Here is an 18,617-nt window from a genome sequence, read left to right as displayed (position 1 = left end):
ACACCTTTAATTCCAGCCCTCTGGGAGGCAGAGACAGACAGATCTCTGACTTTGAGGCCAGCCTGATCTACAGAGTGAGTTTCAGGACAACCAGGACTGTTTCACAGAAAACTTTGTTCTGAAAAACCGAAAAGGAAGCAGGGCATAGTGGCTGATGTCTACAATCCGAACAGGTGGGAGGCTGAGACAGGAGGGTGGATCAGCCTGGAGACCTGCCTCCAAAAAAAAAGGGGGGGGGAGAAAATAAAGATAAAAACACTTAAATCCCTAAACTCAACTGTCTATAAACATCACATATAAAGTGTCATGAGACGTGACTAGGGAGGGTCCAGTGAGATGGCACAGGGTAAAGGTTCTTGCTGCAAGGCTGGTAACATGAGTTCCATGCCTGTGCATCCTGATGTAGAACTCTCAGCTACTGCTACCTCTCCAGCGCCATGTCCACCTGCATGCTGCCACGTCCCACCATGATAATGGACTACACCCCTGAGCTGGAAGCCAGGGCTGTTAGAGAAACCTTGTCTTGAAACACCAAAGTATTACTTTTTCCTTCAAGACAGGGTTTCTTTGTATAGCCCTGGACCTTGTTCTGTAGACCAGGCTGACCTTGAACTCACAGAGGTCCACCTGCCTCTGCCTCTCCAGTGCTAGGATTAAAGGCCTGCGTGACCACTGCCCAGCTACATTTTATTTCTTTTTTCTCTCTCTTTTTTTTTTTTTTTTTTTTTTTGGTTTTTCGAGACAGGGTTTCTCTGCAGCTTTTTTTAGAGCCTGTCCTGGAACTAGCTCTTGTAGACCAGGCTGGCCTCAAACTCACAGAGATCCGCCTGTCTCTGCCTCCCGAGTGCTGGGATTAAAGGCGTGCGCCACCACCGCCCGGCTAAGCTACATTTTAATTTTAAAAAACGACCAACAAGTTAAGACCCATCAGAATGCTGAGTTACACTCATGGTACCTGTAGTCCCAGTACTTAGGAGGCGGAGATAGGAAAATCAGAAGCGCAAGGTCTTCCTCTGCTACAATGGTTCTCAATTGTCCTGATGCTGTGATCCTTTAATTCCTCATATTTTGTTTTCGTTGCTACTTCATAGCTGTAACTTTTATACTGTTATGACTAGTCATATAAAAATATCTGATATGCAGGATATCTGATATTCAAACCCTGTAAAAGGAACTTCAGGAGGTGACCCACAGGTTGAGAACCACTGCTCTTCTAACAGGAAAAAAAGGGAAAGCTAATCGAGGGTGATAGACTTGAAGGGATGGTTCATCGGTCATGAGCACTTGCTTATTCTTTCCACATCTGAGTTCTCTTACCAGTACCCAAGACTGGCGGTTTATAGCCTCCTGCAACCCTAGTTCCGGGGATCCAGTGCCCTCTTCTGGCCTCTGCAGGCAACCATACACATATGGCATACACATACAAGCACATAAATAAATAAATAAATAAATAAATAAATAAATAAATAAATAAATAAATAAATAAATAAATCACAATCATTTTTAAGAGGGCAGTATATCTGTCTTTCTGAAATGCCTTCCCGCTTTATTTCTCAAAGCGAATCTTCCAGTACTTAAGACTCTAACTTGTCTTCTTGCCTGTCTCCTCGGGTAACAACTTTCTTAGAAGTCAGAAATACTAGACCCTGCGGATCCCAACATTGGAGCCCGGTGCTCACTGGCGGAGCAGTAATGAATCCCATTAGTTCCGGAGCTCGAGAGCGAAGCCGGAAGGAGGGAAAGAGGGAAGCCTAGCGTGGATCCACCAGCAGAGCCTGCCAGTGCACTCTGCCAGGCTGAAACTACGCCCCTTCCACAAGCACCTTCCCGATTCGCTCCTCCTCTTCTGGCCCCGCCTCTAACCTCTGGACGTCCTATGACCACGCCCACTGGGCGTGGTCTCATTGCCCGAAGTCCGAAATCCCGCCAACAATGACTCCGCCCCTCCCGCCGCTGTGCAATCAGGCACTTTTAGTTAAAGATTCTGTTTACGTCAGTCCGCCTTACGTAGCTTTGCGTCATCAGTACAAGGCGGGGAGGCGGGAGTTCCGGTCCCGGTGTTAACAGCTTCCGAGAAAAGCCGGAAGAGATCGGACCCTGAAGAGAATCCTGAGTTGCCAGCCCCTCCCCCGACCCCTACGGAAAGACGGGTGCAGAGACTGCCCTGGCGAAGTCAAAACATTTATCCTGGCTTTGTCAGGTGAGCCGCTCCTTCCCCATCCAGGAACAGGACCGATTCAAACAAACCCCCTTGAATTTCCCATGACTCTCCGCGTCCGCAGGCCCCGCCCCTAGGTCCTCCGCCCCGCCCCGAAGTTTGAGGGGTGTGGATGGTTTGTGACCCCCCCACCTGACCCTAACCATCACCGGACAGGAGAGCTGGGCTTGGGCACTGCCACCGTGACCCGGAAGCCCTCCGTCCGGGGTGGGGGGGCTCGTGGACTCTGCTGCCACGGGGACAGAGCCTTCGCCTCAGGAAAAGCCGGGTCGGGGGCGTCCACAGGCTGAGGGGACAGCTGAGGCCTTGGAGCAGGCGGACGCGGGGTCCTGTCCGGCCCCTGCCCACGGCAGTTTGTGTCCTCGGTTTCCGTCTGCTTTTGCCACAGTTTCCTTTTGTGTAAATCACGGTTCCTGACATTAACCTTATCTTCAGGGGTCAGTCGTGGGAGTGAGACATATTTGCTATCATTTGTTGATCGAACACTCTTAAATTGTTTTGCTTCGATGCTTTCACGTCATCTTCAAAGCAACCTTATGAGGTAGGTACCATTTTCAACCCCACTTTAGTGCTGGCAGAGCTGAGGCGTCGGGAGTTGTTGGCAGCTCCATAGCTAGGAGAGGGACTAGACCGCGAACTTTGTTTCCCTGACTCCAGAGCCAGTCTCTTGCTAATGGAAACTCTTCGAATGTCGGTCTGTCCACAGACATTCTTGGAGCGACTACTGTGGCGTGCCACTGAGAGCTTTGTACAGAGGATTCTTCCAGAAATCAATAAAGAGATTGACAGGTTCTAAGTGTAACGACATTTATGTTTGCTGTGAGAATAGGCTGATGATGATGATTACCAGATGGACTTGCCCAGGGACAGCTGTGAAGGAGATTATCCAAGGAATACGCAGAGATCCTCCATGCTTTTCTAAGAAACGGCAGAGGGAGAACCTCCACAGCACAAGACAGGATGAAATAAGGGCTGGGAAATCTTTCCAAATAATTATTACTCAGGAATTTTTTTTTAAAAGCTTCTTCATGTAGTCTAGGGCTGACCTTGAATTTGCAATGTAGTGGAGGCTTGTCTTGAACCCTTGATCCCACTGCTTTCATTTCCCAAGTTCTGGATAACTGGAGTGGTGTATGCTGGGGCAGTGGTTTTACTGTTGTGAGCCAAGCCCATGGTGACCCAAGAAGGCAGTGTTTCTGGTGTCTGTCCCATGCAGCTCCCCAGAACTTGCCAGAACAATTATGTAGGAGACGAACGTGCCTGCTGATAGTCTCAATACATTTATCCACTTGAAGTTATCTGATTCTGTCATTGATAGAGCAAAATGTATTTATTTTGGCTCTTGACAGCTGTGCATGCATGGGTCTGTGGCCATGAGTGAGATGTAATCTGATGAGTCTGGCGGGGCTGGCTGCACAGTGCCTGGAAAGGAGTCTTGGCGGTTTTTGAAGGTCTGGCTGAGGCTGCTTAGGGGGCCATGTGTGCTTGACCACGTGTTAGGAATCTTAGAGAAACTCCAGACTTAAAGAAGCATATGGAGCCAGGTGTGGTGGCGGTGGCGCAGGCCTTTAATCCCAGCATTCCAGAGGCAGGGGCAGGTGGAGCTCTTGAGTTTGAAGTTAGCCTGGTCTATAGAGTGGTATTCCAGGACAGAGATACCCAGACTTGAAGAGAAGGGAAGAAGCAAATGTTCTTTCTCCATTCTCCTCCAAATATCAAAAAAAAAAAAAAAAATTAAAATAATTAAAAAAGCAACCAGCAGCTGGTGACAAGCTTATGAGGCTTTTCTGGTGACCTGTGCTCTTTATGGGAACAGAGTCTGAAAGCTAGAGTTTCACAATAGAGGCCAAGGGTAAATCCTCAGCTTGAGATTGAGGGTCTACTACAGGTAGGGAGGTTGACTACAAAACACCACAAACTCCCAACTTTTTTTTTCCCCTCTAGCCTGACTCAGAGTCTAAACAAACTAGAAAGCTTGTTGTCACCCCCCAGGCCCTGCTGATGCTACTATCCTCCTTTGTTCCTGCAGTGTGGACCCAGGCAGCAGCCAGGCCATGGAGCTCTCTGATGTCACCCTCATTGAGGGTGTGGGTAATGAGGTGATGGTGGTGGCAGGTGTAGTGGTGCTGATTCTAGCCTTGGTCCTAGCCTGGCTCTCTACCTACGTAGCAGACAGCAGTAACAACCAATTACTGGGCACCATTGTATCAGCGGGCGACACATCTGTTCTCCACCTGGGGCATGTGGACCAGCTGGTAAGCCAAGGCACTCCAGAACCAACTGAAATCCCCCATCCGTCAGAGGGGAATGAAGAGAAGGCTGAAGAGACCAGTGACACTGGGGGAGACTCCACTGGGGAACCTGGAGCTAGGGCAGATGTGGAGCCCAGTCTTGAGCATCTCCTGGATATCCAAGGCCTATCCAAAAGACAAGCAGGCCTGGAGAGCAGCCATCCAGAAGCTCCACTGGGATTAGATGATCGCACCTGCCTCTCTCCCAGCCCCAGCTTCATCAATGTTCGGCTCAAGTTCCTCAATGACACCGAGAAGCTGGCTGTGGCCAGGCCAGAGGACACTGTGGGTACTCTAAAGAGGTGAGTAGGCTGGAAAGAGCAGTTACTCATGACTTGTGCCTCAGGCACTGGTTTCCCTGAAAGAGGTGGTGCAGATTCGATATCACTAGAGGAGTTTTAATGGCTGGCCTCTGCTAAGGGGAACTTCCTATAGACGGCCCATTAGTCTCTTCCATGCCTTGCTTTGTTGGTCCAGGCCTATATATTCTTGTTCCTTACCCAGTCTTTCCTTTCATCCTTGTAGCAAATACTTCCCTGGACAAGAGAGCCAGATGAAGCTGATATTCCAGGGTCGGCTGCTGCAGGACCCAGCACGCACACTGAGTTCCCTGAACATTACTGACAACTGTGTGATTCACTGCCATCGCTCACCCCCAGGGGCACCTGTTTCTGGCCCCTCAGGCTCCTTGACCCCCTCAGCCACTGAGTCATCCAGCCTTGGTGTCAATGTGGGCAGCCTCATGGTGCCTGTATTTGTGGTGCTCTTGGGTGTGGTCTGGTACTTCCGTATCAATTACCGCCAGTTCTTCACAGCACCTGCCACTGTCTCCTTGGTGGGAGTCACGGTCTTCTTCAGTTTCCTAGTATTTGGGATGTATGGACGATAAGGACACCAGGAGACAATGAAAGGCATGGTCTTTCTCCTTCATGGCTTCCCCCCTTTTCCTGGCCAGAGCTGGGCCCAAAGGACCTGGTGAGGGAGGAAGGGATGGAAGGAATATGGTGGGTACCCTGTCCATAGGACTCAAACAGTTGTGTGGCCTCCCTCATTATCCACAGGGTACAGATCTCACTGCAAGCACAACTCAGGTAGAAACAAGGATATCATCTTCCCTTTTGGAATCCCAAAGTTCAAAGCTCGGTGAGAGGCTTGGGCTCTGGGTCTTTCTTCCTGGCTTCATTTTTTTGCATGTCTGCTCCTTAGCCCCTAGGGTTCCTGCCAGGGCAGCTCAGCATGGCCTCAGCTTTCCTCTGCAGGGAGTACTACTTCCTTGCCTTAGATGAGTGCAGATCTTTGGAAACTAAATTCACAGGCAGGGATAAAGTCTGTACTAACTTTCCCTACATGCATCCAGCTGCCACCACCTCCTCCCTGTACCCCTTGGAGCGGGAATAGGATATTTTGCTTTCTTTTAAAGCACTTTGCTTGCCCTTTTTCTCCCTCCCCCCACATAGCCGGCATAGAGCTCAGTTAGGAAAGGGGTTGGGGCAGAAGCCCAAGCCTCCCCACCATGGAGGGGCCAGGCCACAGCTGCTAGCCTAGGCCTAAAACTGCAAGAGCATACTGGCTGTAATCCAGTGTCCTGCCCAGCTCCAACGACAGCTCTGGGTATAGATCGCCCTGCCCTAGGCCCTTAGATGATGGGTCAGTATGAGTGAATAAAGTTGCATTTTGTGGTTGTGGAGCTTCTTTTGTGACTGCTCTACCCTCAACAACATGGCATTGAGGGTGGGTAGGCCAGGCTACCAACGGGAGATGCAGTTTATTTACACCAGCAGCCATGGGGGCAGAGGGAATACACAGCGTTTACAAAGTTAGCTACCTGTACAGGATGGATTACATATGCAAAAATAAAAATCTCAAGACCACAGGACAGCGTGAGCCCCACCCCCCTCCCCCAATGACCCCAGCATGCGGTAATGCCAGGCGGGTGGCCCCTGGGCATGCGGGGGGGAGTGATGCATGGAAGGAAAAGCCACCGGCCATGGAAATTAGTACAGAATCCCCCACACACACTCAGACACATGATAGGATACAAGGTGGACGACACCTAGCCAGGGTGGGGAGGATGGGAATTGAAACCCACACAGCCTGCTGTTAGAGGGAGTGGGGAGTTCTTAGCCCCTGCTCAACTACATGGTAGGGGGGGGCATACTCCCCAGAAGGAAGGGGTTTGTTCCCTCAGGGTCCCTGCTGGACCAAGCCCATCTCTTACCCAGCCTGGGCAGGGGGCTCTGCCCTGAGGGTGAGCCAAGGAACAATAGGGAAGTTTTTGTGGACAAACCAGTTCCCAAACTACTCCCTCCAACCAGGAGAGGGAGAGGTGGGAGAGCAGAGTGAGTTGGCTTGAGCTGCAGCTAAGTCTCCAAAGGGATAGCAGCCTGGGCTGGCTTCCCCTGACCTTCAGCAGGCTCCCAAGACTGTGCTTGGGGGCAGCTGAGAACCTTCTCTCTCCCTCTAGTTCCCCCTCAAGGGAGAAGGCTGTAGAGGGCCAAGGACAGAGGAGCCCAGGCTCCAGAATTTATTCTAACTCCTGCCAAAATTGGTTTGACTTTTTAAAAAATAATCACAATGCTTGGGTTAAAAACCAATTTGTAACCAGGCATCAGCCACAATCAGATCCACCCCAGGGGGAGACTGGGGTTCCAGACAGGGTACTGCAACCCTAGCTCTGTTGTTCCCTTAACCCTCTAGGGTCCCTAACCAAATCAGTCCAACCAGTCCTGGGTACTAGCTACCCAACATGGGAGTAGCTCCTCCTAGGAAGAGAGGGGACATGTATAGCAAGTGCCAGAAAACGTGGCTCAGGGTCAATCCCATCCCTGTCAGTCAGCTGTACTCTTCTAGCCCATACCCAGGTCCTCCAGCTCAGTTCCAAGGCATGATACCACCTACTTGGGAGGTGTGACAGTACATCTCTTGAGGATGTAAGCCAGGCATGACAGTCATGACAGTCCCACAGAGGGGCAACAGTATCCCCCCCAACCTCTGCTGACAACCCAGGGCAGAGACTACCTTCTCATCCCACCCTATTCCTAGCAAAGGGAGAGAGGCACAAGATTAGGGTTTTTCCTCAGAGCCCCAAACCACAAGTACAGAATAAATAACTTAAAAGCGGCAAGGGAGGAGGGGAACAGGGCAGGCTTTAGAGGCGGGAGCACTGAGAGGAACCAAAGCTGGTCAAGGTGGAAGGGGTGGCAAGCAGCAGCTGGGAACTCAGGCTGCCCCAGCAGGGCAGGGCGCGGGGGGGGGGCAGGATGGGAGGGAGAACATGGGCCACCCCAGGAGGGTGAGGCTGGGCCCCTTCCTGGGGCAGGGAATGAGGTAAGAAACATTTCAAATAAAGCAGCACCGTCCCTCTCACCTGGGCTGTCCTCACAGCCCTGGGGCAGGGAGGGCAGGGGGCCACTCTGATACAGGCTCCCTCTTCCTACCCTCCCAGTCCCATTCCTTGAAGCTGTAGAGGCTGGAGGCCCTTTCCTGGCACCCAACAACAAAGGACAGCTCCTGCTGCCAAGGAGGCCCATGGGGACTGAGGGGAAAGGGCTGCCCCTGTGAGGCAGTTCTGGACGCCCACCTCAGCAGACAGCACTCTGCCTGCCGACCCCAGGGACTGGGGACATCTGATAGGACTCTGCACACAGACAGGACACACCAGCCCTGCCCCTCAGCTCCAAGCACCGGACCCATTCACATTGCTGAGGGCAGCCAGGGGAGGCCCCCTCTGGGCTCAGCTTCCAAACCAAAGCCACCTGGGTAGCCATAATGCCCCTCGGCAGGGCTTAGTCCAGTTCCTGGGGTGGGGAGCAGGCAGTGCCCTGGCACAGTGCCCATATCAGGCCCCCAGCCTAGCTGGACATCCAGTAACTCACAGAATAAATAGGAAAACCACCTCCCCACCAAACTTATGTCCAAGGCATAATATGTCCAGGTCTGAGTCCTGCACGCCGAGGGGTCATGCTTCGTTGCAGAGGACCCTGACACCCCCCAGGGGCACATAACTGGATCCTCTGCCTGCCTGGCCCACCAAGCTTCCCAAGCCCAAACCCCCAGCAGCTGTCCATATGCCAGGCTATGCTGCCTGGGTGGGGGTCGGGAGAGAGGGCTCTCTCAGCCAAAGGCTATCCCTTGCACCCAAGTCAGTTGATGTCATCATAGATGCTGGGCGTTGGGGGAGCCGGTGGCTTTGGCTTTTTCTTCTTGTTGGAGCCCAGGCCGGAGGCAGTCCCTACCAAGCTCAGATGGGATTTCTTTTTCTTGGTTTTCCGTGATTCAGAGCTGTTGGTACCTACAGAGGAGGAGGCACAAGAGATGAGAGTGGAATGATGAAGGGAGAGGCGGCGCCCCACTGCCCAAAGCCTCTGAGATCAATTGGCATTGTATACCTAGACCCCATCCTTGATTTTCACTAGTCTTGGAGGAGCCTGAATCAGAAGGTGAAAGATCAGAAGAGCCATCCCACTGAAGTCGGCTGATGAGGGCCTGGCTGTCAGTCATGTCAAAGCTGTCATTATCCAAGGAACTCTCGACCTCTGGAAGGACGCTGGAAAGAGGAGTCAAAGAAACATGTTAGGGAAAGAGACCACCAACCCAACCCACCACCCATATGGAAAGTTAACTTACGCTGAAGGCCCAAGGAAATATATCCGTACGGTTCGCCTCTGTTCATCCGTGTGCTGGGGACAGCGTAGTGACCTGGTGGGGACAGAATGATCAGACCCTGACAAGGCAGGAAAGGACTTCAGGAACTCAGGTGGAGCAGAAGCTGGAGGGACAGGGAAAGAGTCAGTGGTGAATCCCTAGATGGTGGCCTGGTAAGTAAGGTCTATTAGATGAAGGGAAGGTTAAGAACGATGGCCCATTGCTCAAATCCAGGGGTACTCCCGACCCATACCCACGGGATCAGCCCCCCTTTTAGTTTCTGTGCTCACCTTGTGCACATCTTCTTGGTATGTTCAGAAATCACTCCACATTGCTGGAAGAGGAACATAAGCTGAAAGGAGGGGTAGGGGGCCTACTCCAAACACTAGATGCTGTGCCAATGCTAAACTGCCCAAGTAGAAAGCAGCCCCAGAGCAGGTGGAACAGGAAGCCCACTCTCAGAGAAAGCTATGGCTCCAGCTGCTATGTCACCTGTGTCTTTCAGGGTCCTTTTACCCACTGCCCAGCCCGTGCCAAACCTCCCCCCTTTTCAATCACACACCGTGGTGAGCAGGCTCCGTAGCTCTTCTGGCCCCAGGGTCTCATAGCTGATCCCAGTTGAGTTGCTATACTGTGAGAGAACCAGAGGTACAGATCAGAGAAGTTTAGAAACAAAAGAGAACAGATAGGAAAGGGGTGGGAATGGAGACTCAGTCCCTCTCATCCCTGCCTCCATTCTGTATTCTAAGAGTCCTTCCAACCTACCTGCATATGGACAAGGAGATGGGACCCACAGAGCACATGAACACCCAAGACTCAAAACAGCCCCACAACCATTTCTAGTTGTCAGCATCCTGACCTCCCTTGTCCAAATCCCAGTCAGCTCACAAGGGTAATGAGGAAAGGCATAAAAAGGGAGCTTCTACTCACCTTAAAAGGATCGGAGTTGCTAAGTTCCCCTGAAGAAGAAAAAAGAAGGGGAAGGGTGTTTGATGCAGAGGTACAGACAGAGAACCCTGAAAATAACCAGAGAGGAAGTGGGGGTGACAGAAGGCTCACAGGCCCTCCCTCCCACCCCCACTACCAGCCCTGTGATGATACAGCTAGCAGTGCCCCTGTTGGTCTAGCCCCACTTACCATTTTTGTGTTTTAAAGACTTGGATCTTCGAGGGGAATTAGGGTTCTGGAATGGGAGATACCATAGCTTTGGGGAAAGGGCAACGATAAGGGGGAGCCGAGAACCCAGGGAAGGAATAAAGATTTGACAAAGAAACAACCTCAAACTCATACTATTCCTCCCCGGGAACAGGCCTATCTGCCTACATTCCCTCCTTCCCTCCCATCAGAGGGAGCTCCCCTGCCCCTTATTCCCAATCCCAGAGAGCCCCCCCTCCACCCAGTGACATCACACTTGAATAAAAAGACCTGAGCACTCCCTGCCCAAAAGGGAGGGTTATCTGTCCTTCACCCAAATTTCCCCCAGGCTCGCCCCGGCTCTCACCTTGTCTGATTTTCTCTTCTTGGCTGGGGGAACAACAGAACAAAGAACACGGTTATTTGAAGTTCTCGATTTCAACACTTCCATGTTTTTAAAAACTACATTCTTCCCTCATCATCAAGACAGTTTATGGCAAATATATGCTCTAACTTTCCCACTTCACCCGTTTCTCCCAGGTTGCCCCAGAGCCCCAAACACCTTTCTTCTCTGAGCCATAGGACCAGTCATTGTCATTGATGTCATCATTGTCTTCTTGGTCGCTCTCAGACTTGTTCATATTGTTGCTATTGGCAATCCTGCCCAGAGGTGAGAAGAGAAAGGGTCAAGGTTACCACCAATTTGCACGTTATTTTACAGAGAAGTATGTGAGGCCCAAATACAGCCTACCCTCTGCCCCCATGGGACTACACCGCGGTGCAGACTGCACACGATGTGTATTGCTGGTGCAGGCAGCAAAGAGGTTCTCACCGACGGTTGGCGATCCGGCTGCTGTTCCGACCCATTCCCAGGCACTTCTCCAGGTGGGGGGCAAAGCGGGACGCAGCAATACTGCGACTGCAATTGGGGCAAACACACTCCTTGCTCTTCCACTGGTTGAAAACCTGTCCAAAGATGTCCAACCCAGGCTGGTCCACGATCTCTGGGGGCAGGAGAGGCGTGGCGATCAGAGCAGGCAGGGTACCCTCACCTCTTGTTCTTGCCAGGGTCCCATGTCCTCTTTAAACTCATCCCTGCCTAAGCTCACAGGAGCTCCAGGCTTTGCATCAGGGCAGTTTCTAGGAAACCCTCTGAGTCCCACCCCTCCTACCTCCACCTCCCCACCCTGGGCAGAACTAGACCACTCTCCTTCTACCCTGAAGCTCACCAAAATCCTTCATGCTATCAGGATCCGTATCATCCAGGAAGAAGTAGCCGCACTTGACAGCCCGGTGTACCTCAAAGCAGAATCCCAAACAAGAATCCTCGACCAGGTCCGCATATATCTCCTGAGCGATGGCCTGGGCCCCAGGAGAGAACATCCATGGTCACAAGGGTGGCACCCCCCTGGACTGAAAAACTCTCACCAACAAAATATCCTGGCCCTGACCAAGCATGCTGCTTTCTTTGCCACTTTCCCCACCTTGATTTTTCCAGTTCTTTCTTCCTCCCAGATCCTTGGGTCTTTTCAGCTGGTTATTCCCTCTCAGGAACAAGGCTGACTACCTAAATTCCTCTTTGACATAGATGCCAGATACAGCGACACAGAGACATCAAGAGAAAGAACTAGAGGCACACGTGGGGGAGCCCTCACCTCTAGTTTGCTGTTATCCAGGCCAGACAAAGACATTTCCTCCATTTTCATTTGTAAACTCTTGTGGAGACGGCGCTCTGACTGCTCATAGCACAGCGGGCGGCAACACGGCTGCACACATGGAGGTGGGGGTGTTGGTGTTAGTCCAAGACACCTCCAAAGACTGCCACCTCCCCTCCCCACCTCCGAGCCCAGGGCTTAATCCTGGCATCAGAGTCTTCCCTCCCCAAGGCCCCGGATCTCTAAGTCTGATGGTTTTCAGGGCCTGAAAACCAGAGGTGGCCTAGTCCTTCCTAGGCCTAAGCTCAGGCCCTGAACTGTACTGCCAATCAGATTCTGGGTCTATAGGAGGCAGCAGCTCATCCCAGGTACCCAAAACTCAAACCCCTCTTTGATACCCATGGTGCAATGCAGCAGGGGGAGGAGAAGGAACTCTAAGGCCTCAAAGCAAACCCACAGGGTGTGGCAAAGAACTGCACAGACTCCTCAAGACAACCCCCCTTTCCCTAAGGGCTCTCGGAGTCACCTCTGCTTTCAGCCAGGATGTCCACTTGGGGGGGTACTGCTACCAGAAGTAGGAATGGCCCTAAGACCCTACAACCTTCACCTCAGTGTCTTCTCTTAAAATAAGCCTGCCAGTTTACGAGAGGTACAGAGCCCACAGAAGCCTACAGGCGAAGGGCATTTCCAGCCATCGCGAACAGCAGAGGAGAGCACCGTGGCAAGCACGCGAGGAGTGGGCACTCCCCTTACCTGTTCTTTTAGATCGCACCCTCCCTCCCTCAGGACCAGCCCGGAAGTCTCTCCAAGAGTCCCAAAGTCCAGAAATCCCCACCGTAGGATTCAGAAACAGCGCCCACAGTTCGGGGCCCCACTGAACGGTGGGTACGAGTTTAAGACGCTGCCGGCCTCGAGTGGGGTGGGGACTGACAAATGAGCCAGGGGCACTGGGAAGGGTAGCAGGCCGTGCCGCGGCTCTTCTCCCGTCCTTGCGGCACTGCTGCTGCATCATACCGACTGGGGGGGAGGAGAGCCGAGCCGCCCAAGGCCGGCGGCGGGCCGGGACAGACCGACCCCCAGAGAGTAGGCAGAGTGGGACGCGTCCCGACCCCTCTCGGTCGCCGCCAGCCCAGAGCCCGGACCGGCCGGGGAAAGGAGTCCGGGAGGGTGTCTCTATTGTCCCGGGGGCTGGGGCCTGGCTCCCTAACAAAGGCCCCGCGCCCCCTCCCCGGCCGGCCCTGCCCCGCCCAAGGAGGACCCAGCCAGGGGGAGACCGGGGGGCCCCGGCCCGGCCGGGAAGCCGGGGAAAGCCGGGCGTTTCCGCGTCTGCCCGGGGGGAGGGGAAGGGGCGCTGACCCAGACCTGGGGGGAGGGGGCCCAAGCCCCGCCTCGGGCCCCGCCCCCCGCCCCCCGCAGGCCCCTCCCCCGTCCCCGTTCCGTACTCACCCCGCCCGGGGGGCCGCGCCGGGGCCCGGCGGCCTCTTAGGGCCGCGTCCTCCGGCGGCGGCGGCGGCGGCGGCTGCTCCGGAGCCCCATGTCCGTCGGTCCGTCCTCGCCTCTCCCCGGGGCCCGGGGCCGGGGCCGGGGGGTCGGGCTGCCCCCCCGCCTCGCCGCCTCACCGGGCGGCCATGGCCCCTTCCCCTCCCTTCTCGTCCCGTCGCCGCCTCCTCCTCCTCACCTCACCCCGCCCGCGCGCAGTCCGCGCGCCGTCCGCGCGCCCCTCCCCCCGCCCCCCACTCCAGCCCGCCTCTCCCGGGCGGGGGGTGCGGCGCGAGCCCGGAGCGCGCGCGCGTGCCGCGACCGGAGGATGGATGGAGCGAGCGAGGACGCGAGCGTGCGCGCGCGCGCCCCTCTCCCCCCTCCCTCGGCGCGGGCGCGAGGCCAGGCGCGAGCGCGCTGCAACCTCCTCCTCTTCCTCCTCCCGCCCCTCCTCAACACCCCGCCCTCGCCCTCCCTTCCTCTTCCTCCTTTCGCTTTCGCGCGCCCAGAGACTGCTCGCGCTTGCTAGAAGGGCCCGAGCGCGTGCATCTGCCCCGCGGCCGCAGCTCGGCAGCATTTGCTCCAGGGGGCGGGGACCGGGAGGGGAGGAGGGGCGCCACGCCGCCGTCCAAAGTACCGGCGGACGGGAACTGGGGCGGAGCGGTGGGCGGGGCCTCTGTGGCCGAGCCCGGCCAATCGCCGGGTCCCCTCGGCCCAAGCGGCCCAATAGGCTAGAGGTGGGTGGAGCAGCGTTCAAGGTGAGGTGCGCGGTGCGCCAGGGGCGGAGACTTGGTGCTGTCCCGGCCGGCTCGGGGGCGGAGGCAACGGGGTGGCGTCGAAAGAGAGCGCCGGCTCCCAGCCGAGCCTGGGACGCCTTCCGGCCCAGGCACCCCCGCCCTTCCCGCGGGGCTCCCCGGCCGCTCCCCACTTTGACCCCGAGGCATGCCGTCACTTGTGTGAGGAGAATGGGCTTGTAGTGGGGTGCAGCTAGGCGCTCAGGGCGGAGAGCCCTGAGGAGGGGCCGCACTGAATTCGTGCTCAGGGTTTCTGGGTGGGCCACCCTAGGCCTCCGAACCGAGAAAAACTGAGGGCAGAGGGTCCACTGCCCAACGCGAGCTGCGCCCTTTTGAGCGGAGCGCGTTCCCCGCCCTCCTCCGAATTTAGATCCCACACCTGCTCGCCTTTCCTGCTTCCTGAGCCCACGCTGGACCCCTCCACCTCTCATAGACAGCCTGCTTGGCACGGGCCAGGCTCTGCCTACACTCAGTGCTGCTCCGCTGGGCGTGCCTTTCTCCGCATGCTCGCGCCTCCTTACCTCCGGGAGGAAAGGTCCTTTTCTCAACCACCGAGGTGTTTAGATTTGCGCTCACATGTAGGTGGCCGTGTCTGCTGCCTTGGGACGTGTGTGACCGTCCTCTCCCTTCAGATAAGATCTGACTCCGAAATGACATACTTTGAAACCATCATTGGCTCTTCAGTCTTCAGCAAACATTTTTGGGGGTCGGTTGGTAGATATTTCGAAGCAGTTAAAACCACGCGTTAGTTTGAGTTTAACTGGTTGGACTAGGCGAAAAAGCTTCTTGTGTCTGTTTCCTCCATAATGATAGTCTCTATCGCATTGTGAAGACTATCACGCCACACCTTTTATCACAGCGCTGCAGAGGCAGGAGGATCTCTGAGTTGAGGTCAGCCTGGTTTCCATAAATACTTCTAGTGCTACACAGTAAGACCCTGTCTCAGAAACAAAACAGAAGCTAACATGGAAGTCAGTGTGTAAGAGACTTTTATCTCAGGTGCCTGGTAAATCTTAACTTGTGTTGGCTTTGGTTTGTTTTGTTTTTTTTAAAATCTCCGTTGACACATGGTCTCCTTATGTAGCCCATCCTGCCTCAGCCTCCTGCGTGCGGGCATTACAGTACTGTGGTGTCATCATGCCAATTAGTTGTTACTCCAGCTTTCTCTCTTCTAAACTAGAGAGACAGCTGTGGGTGTGGGTGTTGAGAACCAAACGCTTGTCCTTTTGGTTGTGAGCCTAGCCTTTAAAGGCTGAGCCATCTCTCCAGCACTAGCTGTTAGTTCTGTTTTTCCCTCTATTTTTAAGTCATTCTTTATAGTCTCCTCGCTGTCATTACAAACTTCACAACATTTTCTTTTTAAAAAATTGTTGTTCTTCACAGCACAATCCAGATGCTAAGAGACAAGGGTGGAATAGGACAATTGTGCTTCCTCAGGAAGTTCATAGTCTCCTATATGAAGGAAGACATGAAGGAAAATAATTGAAAATTAGTGTGGTAAAAAGGAAAGAGATTTACATAATTCCAAAGGTGGGCAGGAGAAGACCTCAAAGGATGTAAATAATAGGCAGTCCAACAGAAAATGTCAGTATATAGATCAGATCGGACACCAGCACTAAAAACAAAAAGAACGTGGCCAGGTGTGGTGGCACATGCCTTTTGTCCCAGCACCAGAGGACAGAGGCAGGCTGATCTCTTGAGTTACAGGCCATCTTGATCATGGTAAGGTTCCTGTCTCACTACATAATGAGATCCTGTTTCAAAAAAAAAAAAATGGATTGGATCTGACCAAGGGCTGGCTGCCCAGCTGGAGCAAAGGAACAAAGGGGTATATGGAGCAGTCAGCAACAGGATATGAGCAAGCTAGATCATATAGGACCAAAGATGTGCTGAAGAGACTGTGGGTTTCAACCATCAGTCAGTGAGGAGACCTGTGGGCATCTGGCCAGACCTGTGCTTATATATTACCATCCTGGCATGGGACTAAAGCAGCAAGCAACGAGCTTTCGCTATTGACTGAGCTGTACGGAGTGGAGAGGGAGAGCCTAAAAACACCTGAAGATAAAGAATTTGCTGGAGGACATGGGAAGACGATAGATTTGGTTTCAGAGAAACTGGGATCACTGTGAGACCAAACAGCAGAGACTCAGAAGATGGTTGGACTTGGAATTAGAGGAAAGAAGTGAGACAGGGGGCTGGAGAGATGGCTCAGAGGTTAAGAGCACTGGCTGCTCTTCCAGAGGTCCTGAGTTCAATTCCCAGCAACCACATGGTGGCTCAAAACCATCTGTACTGAGATCTGGCGCCCTCCTCTGGCGTGCAGGCATACATCGAGGCAAAATGTTGTATACATAATAAATAAATAAATCTTTAAAAAAAAAAAAAGAAGAAGTGAGACAGGCTTTGGAAGCAAGCAAAGCATGACCTGAGACTTGACCTGTCTCCCACCCCTGTAGGTCACTTTTGTAGATTTCATTTGTATTTTAATAAAGCTTGCCTGAAGATCAGAGAGTAAAGCAGCCCCACTAGTCAGCCTTACAGACCAGGCAGTGGTCACACACACCTTTAATCCCAGTAGCCACACTAGTTTGTCACAGAAAATGGATGGTAGTGGTGCACACCTTTAATCCCAGCACTAGAGAGGAATATAAAATGGGAGGAGACAGCTTTCAGTCTCATTCTGAGGATTCCTGGAGGCAGGATCACCATTTCAGACTCCAGGATCACCATTTCAGACTGAGAGGCAAGAGCCAGTGGCTGGCTGACTGTTTTGCTTTTCTGGTTTTTTTTGTTTTGTTTTGTTTTGTTTTGTTTTGTTTTCGAGACAGGGTTTCCCTGTAGTTTCTAGAGCCTGTCCTGGAACTAGCTCTTGTAGACCAGGCTGGCCTTGAACTCAGAGATCCGCCTGCCTCTGCCTCCCGAGTGCTGGGATTAAAGGCGTGTGCCACCACCGCCCGGCTGTTTTGCTTTTCTGACCTTCAGGTTGAAACCCCAAATCTGTCTCTGGGTTTGTATAAATCAGCTATACATACCCCTTTCAGGTTTCTTCATAGTGATACTACTTGGTTTTTTCCTTTCTTTCTTTTTTTCTTTCTTTCTTCCCTCCCTCCCTCCTCCCTCTTCCCTCCCTCTCTCTCTCTCTTTCTCTCTCTCTCTCTCTCTCTCTCTCTCTCTCTTTCTTTCTTTCTTTCTTTCTTTCTTTCTTTCTGGTGTTTTTGCCAGACAGGGTTTCTTTGTATAACAGCCCTAGCTGTCCTGGTACTAGCTCTGTAGACCAGGCTGGCCTCGAACTCACAGAGATGCACCTGCTTCTTCCTGCTAAATGTTGGTACTAAAGGCTACCACCATCCAGCTGTTTGGTTTTTTCTTATCAAAATAATGTCCTAAAAACCCTTGCCTTAAGGAATTTGCACATTCAGAACTCTTCTGGCACCTCGGTTTCTTTGAGTGTGTCCTCGTATCCCCACCAGTGGCCATCCTCACACCAGATTCCATACAATGGACCATCCAGTTCATTTCACACTTGGCCATGGCTGCTGGATGGTGGTGCTCTTTGGGCACTGTCCGGGTTCCATACCAGTTAGTACAGACTAAAACCTGAGCTGACTCTCTGTGTGAGGCCCTGGTGTTACAATGAGGATCAAGGGAGACATGGAGACCTTGTAGCAAAGCTTCACATAGACAAGTGTGGAGAAGGCACCCAGGCCCCTAAAGAAACAAAGGGTTTAAGGAAGAACCTCCCCACCCTGCCCTGAAAAAGACTTTTTTTTTTTTTTTTTTTTTTTTGCTTACTTGAATGTCCGTGCACCACCTGCATGCAATGCCTGCAGAGCCGGGAAGAAGGCCTTGGATCCTCTAGAAGTAGAGTTACAGACGATTGTGAGCTGCCATGTGGATACTGGCACTTGAACCTGGGTTTAGCTTTGAAGCCTGTCCTAGGCTGACCTCGAATTCACAGAAATCCTCCTGCCTCTGCCTCCCAAATGCTGGGATTAAAGGCGTGTGCTGCCACCCCCCGGCTGCAATTGGTGATTTTAATAACCATCTCTCCAGCCAGGCGGTGGTGGCGCACGCCTTTAATCCCAGCACTCGGGAGGCAGAGGCAGGCGGATCTCTGAGTTCGAGGCCAGCCTGGTCTACAAGAGCTAGATCCAGGATAGGCTCTAGAAACTACAGGGAAACCCTGTCTCAAAAAAACCAAAAAAAAAAAAAAAAAAAAAAACCATCTCTCCAGCCTGGCGGTGGTGACACGCACCTTAAATCCCAGCACTCAGAAGGCAGAGATAGGCAGATATCTGAGTTCTAGGCCAGCCTGGTCTACAGAGCAAGTTCCAGGATAGCCAGGGATTCCCAGAGAAACCCTGTCTTGATAAAGCACAAAACAAAATTACGAAGACCCTGT

At 53.1% G+C, this 18,617-nt stretch overlaps 2 protein-coding genes across 8 annotated transcripts; one reads left to right on the top strand and one right to left on the bottom strand.

Moving 5' to 3' along the window:
* Positions 1-2,046: 2,046 nt before the first annotated feature.
* On the top strand, positions 2,047-6,196 carry Tmub2 (transmembrane and ubiquitin like domain containing 2). Of its 2 annotated transcripts, XM_038326972.1 has the most exons (4): positions 2,071-2,200; positions 2,654-2,759; positions 4,248-4,811; positions 5,035-6,196. In XM_038326972.1, the coding sequence occupies exons 2-4, from the start codon at positions 2,725-2,727 to the stop codon at positions 5,396-5,398; spliced, it is 963 nt and encodes a 320-aa protein (XP_038182900.1). In that variant the 5' UTR covers positions 2,071-2,200; positions 2,654-2,724; the 3' UTR covers positions 5,399-6,196. The 2 variants fall into 2 exon arrangements, with proteins under 2 accessions (XP_038182901.1, XP_038182900.1); XM_038326973.1 differs by lacking the exon at positions 2,654-2,759 and having other exon boundaries at positions 2,047-2,200.
* Positions 6,197-6,255: 59 nt separating this feature from the next.
* Atxn7l3 (ataxin 7 like 3) lies at positions 6,256-13,524 on the bottom strand. Of its 6 annotated transcripts, none has more exons than XM_038326967.1 (13): positions 13,389-13,524; positions 11,943-12,053; positions 11,517-11,649; positions 11,120-11,291; positions 10,850-10,947; positions 10,655-10,677; positions 10,291-10,357; positions 10,084-10,169; positions 9,716-9,784; positions 9,444-9,487; positions 9,136-9,207; positions 8,898-9,055; positions 6,256-8,800 (listed from the first exon to the last, which is right to left on the bottom strand). In XM_038326967.1, the coding sequence occupies exons 2-13, from the start codon at positions 11,991-11,993 to the stop codon at positions 8,652-8,654; spliced, it is 1,122 nt and encodes a 373-aa protein (XP_038182895.1). In that variant the 5' UTR covers positions 11,994-12,053; positions 13,389-13,524; the 3' UTR covers positions 6,256-8,651. The 6 variants fall into 6 exon arrangements, with proteins under 6 accessions (XP_038182895.1, XP_038182894.1, XP_038182893.1 ...); XM_038326966.1 differs by lacking the exon at positions 13,389-13,524 and adding an exon at positions 12,469-13,263; XM_038326965.1 differs by lacking the exon at positions 13,389-13,524 and adding an exon at positions 12,696-13,263.
* Between the last annotated feature and the right edge of the window lie 5,093 nt (positions 13,525-18,617).

This window comes from Arvicola amphibius, chromosome 4 (assembly GCF_903992535.2).
Source record: "Arvicola amphibius chromosome 4, mArvAmp1.2, whole genome shotgun sequence".
In the NCBI taxonomy this organism is placed as follows: Eukaryota; Metazoa; Chordata; class Mammalia; order Rodentia; family Cricetidae; genus Arvicola; species Arvicola amphibius.
This window is presented reverse-complemented; position numbering and strand designations above follow the sequence as displayed.

Coding starts and splice junctions, on each gene's coding strand:
- Atxn7l3 (XM_038326967.1), bottom strand. CDS start 11,993: ATGAAAATGGAGGAAATGTCTTTGTCTGGCCTGGATAACAGCAAACTA. Junction 11,292..11,516: donor TGATAGCATGAAGGATTTTG/GTGAGCTTCAGG, acceptor TCCTGCCCCCAG/AGATCGTGGACCAGCCTGGG. Junction 10,170..10,290: donor GTCTTTAAAACACAAAAATG/GTAAGTGGGGCT, acceptor GGTTATTTTCAG/GGTTCTCTGTCTGTACCTCT.
- Tmub2 (XM_038326972.1), top strand. CDS start 2,725: ATGCTTTCACGTCATCTTCAAAGCAACCTTATGAG. Junction 2,760..4,247: donor CTTCAAAGCAACCTTATGAG/GTAGGTACCATT, acceptor TTGTTCCTGCAG/TGTGGACCCAGGCAGCAGCC. Junction 4,812..5,034: donor ACTGTGGGTACTCTAAAGAG/GTGAGTAGGCTG, acceptor TCATCCTTGTAG/CAAATACTTCCCTGGACAAG.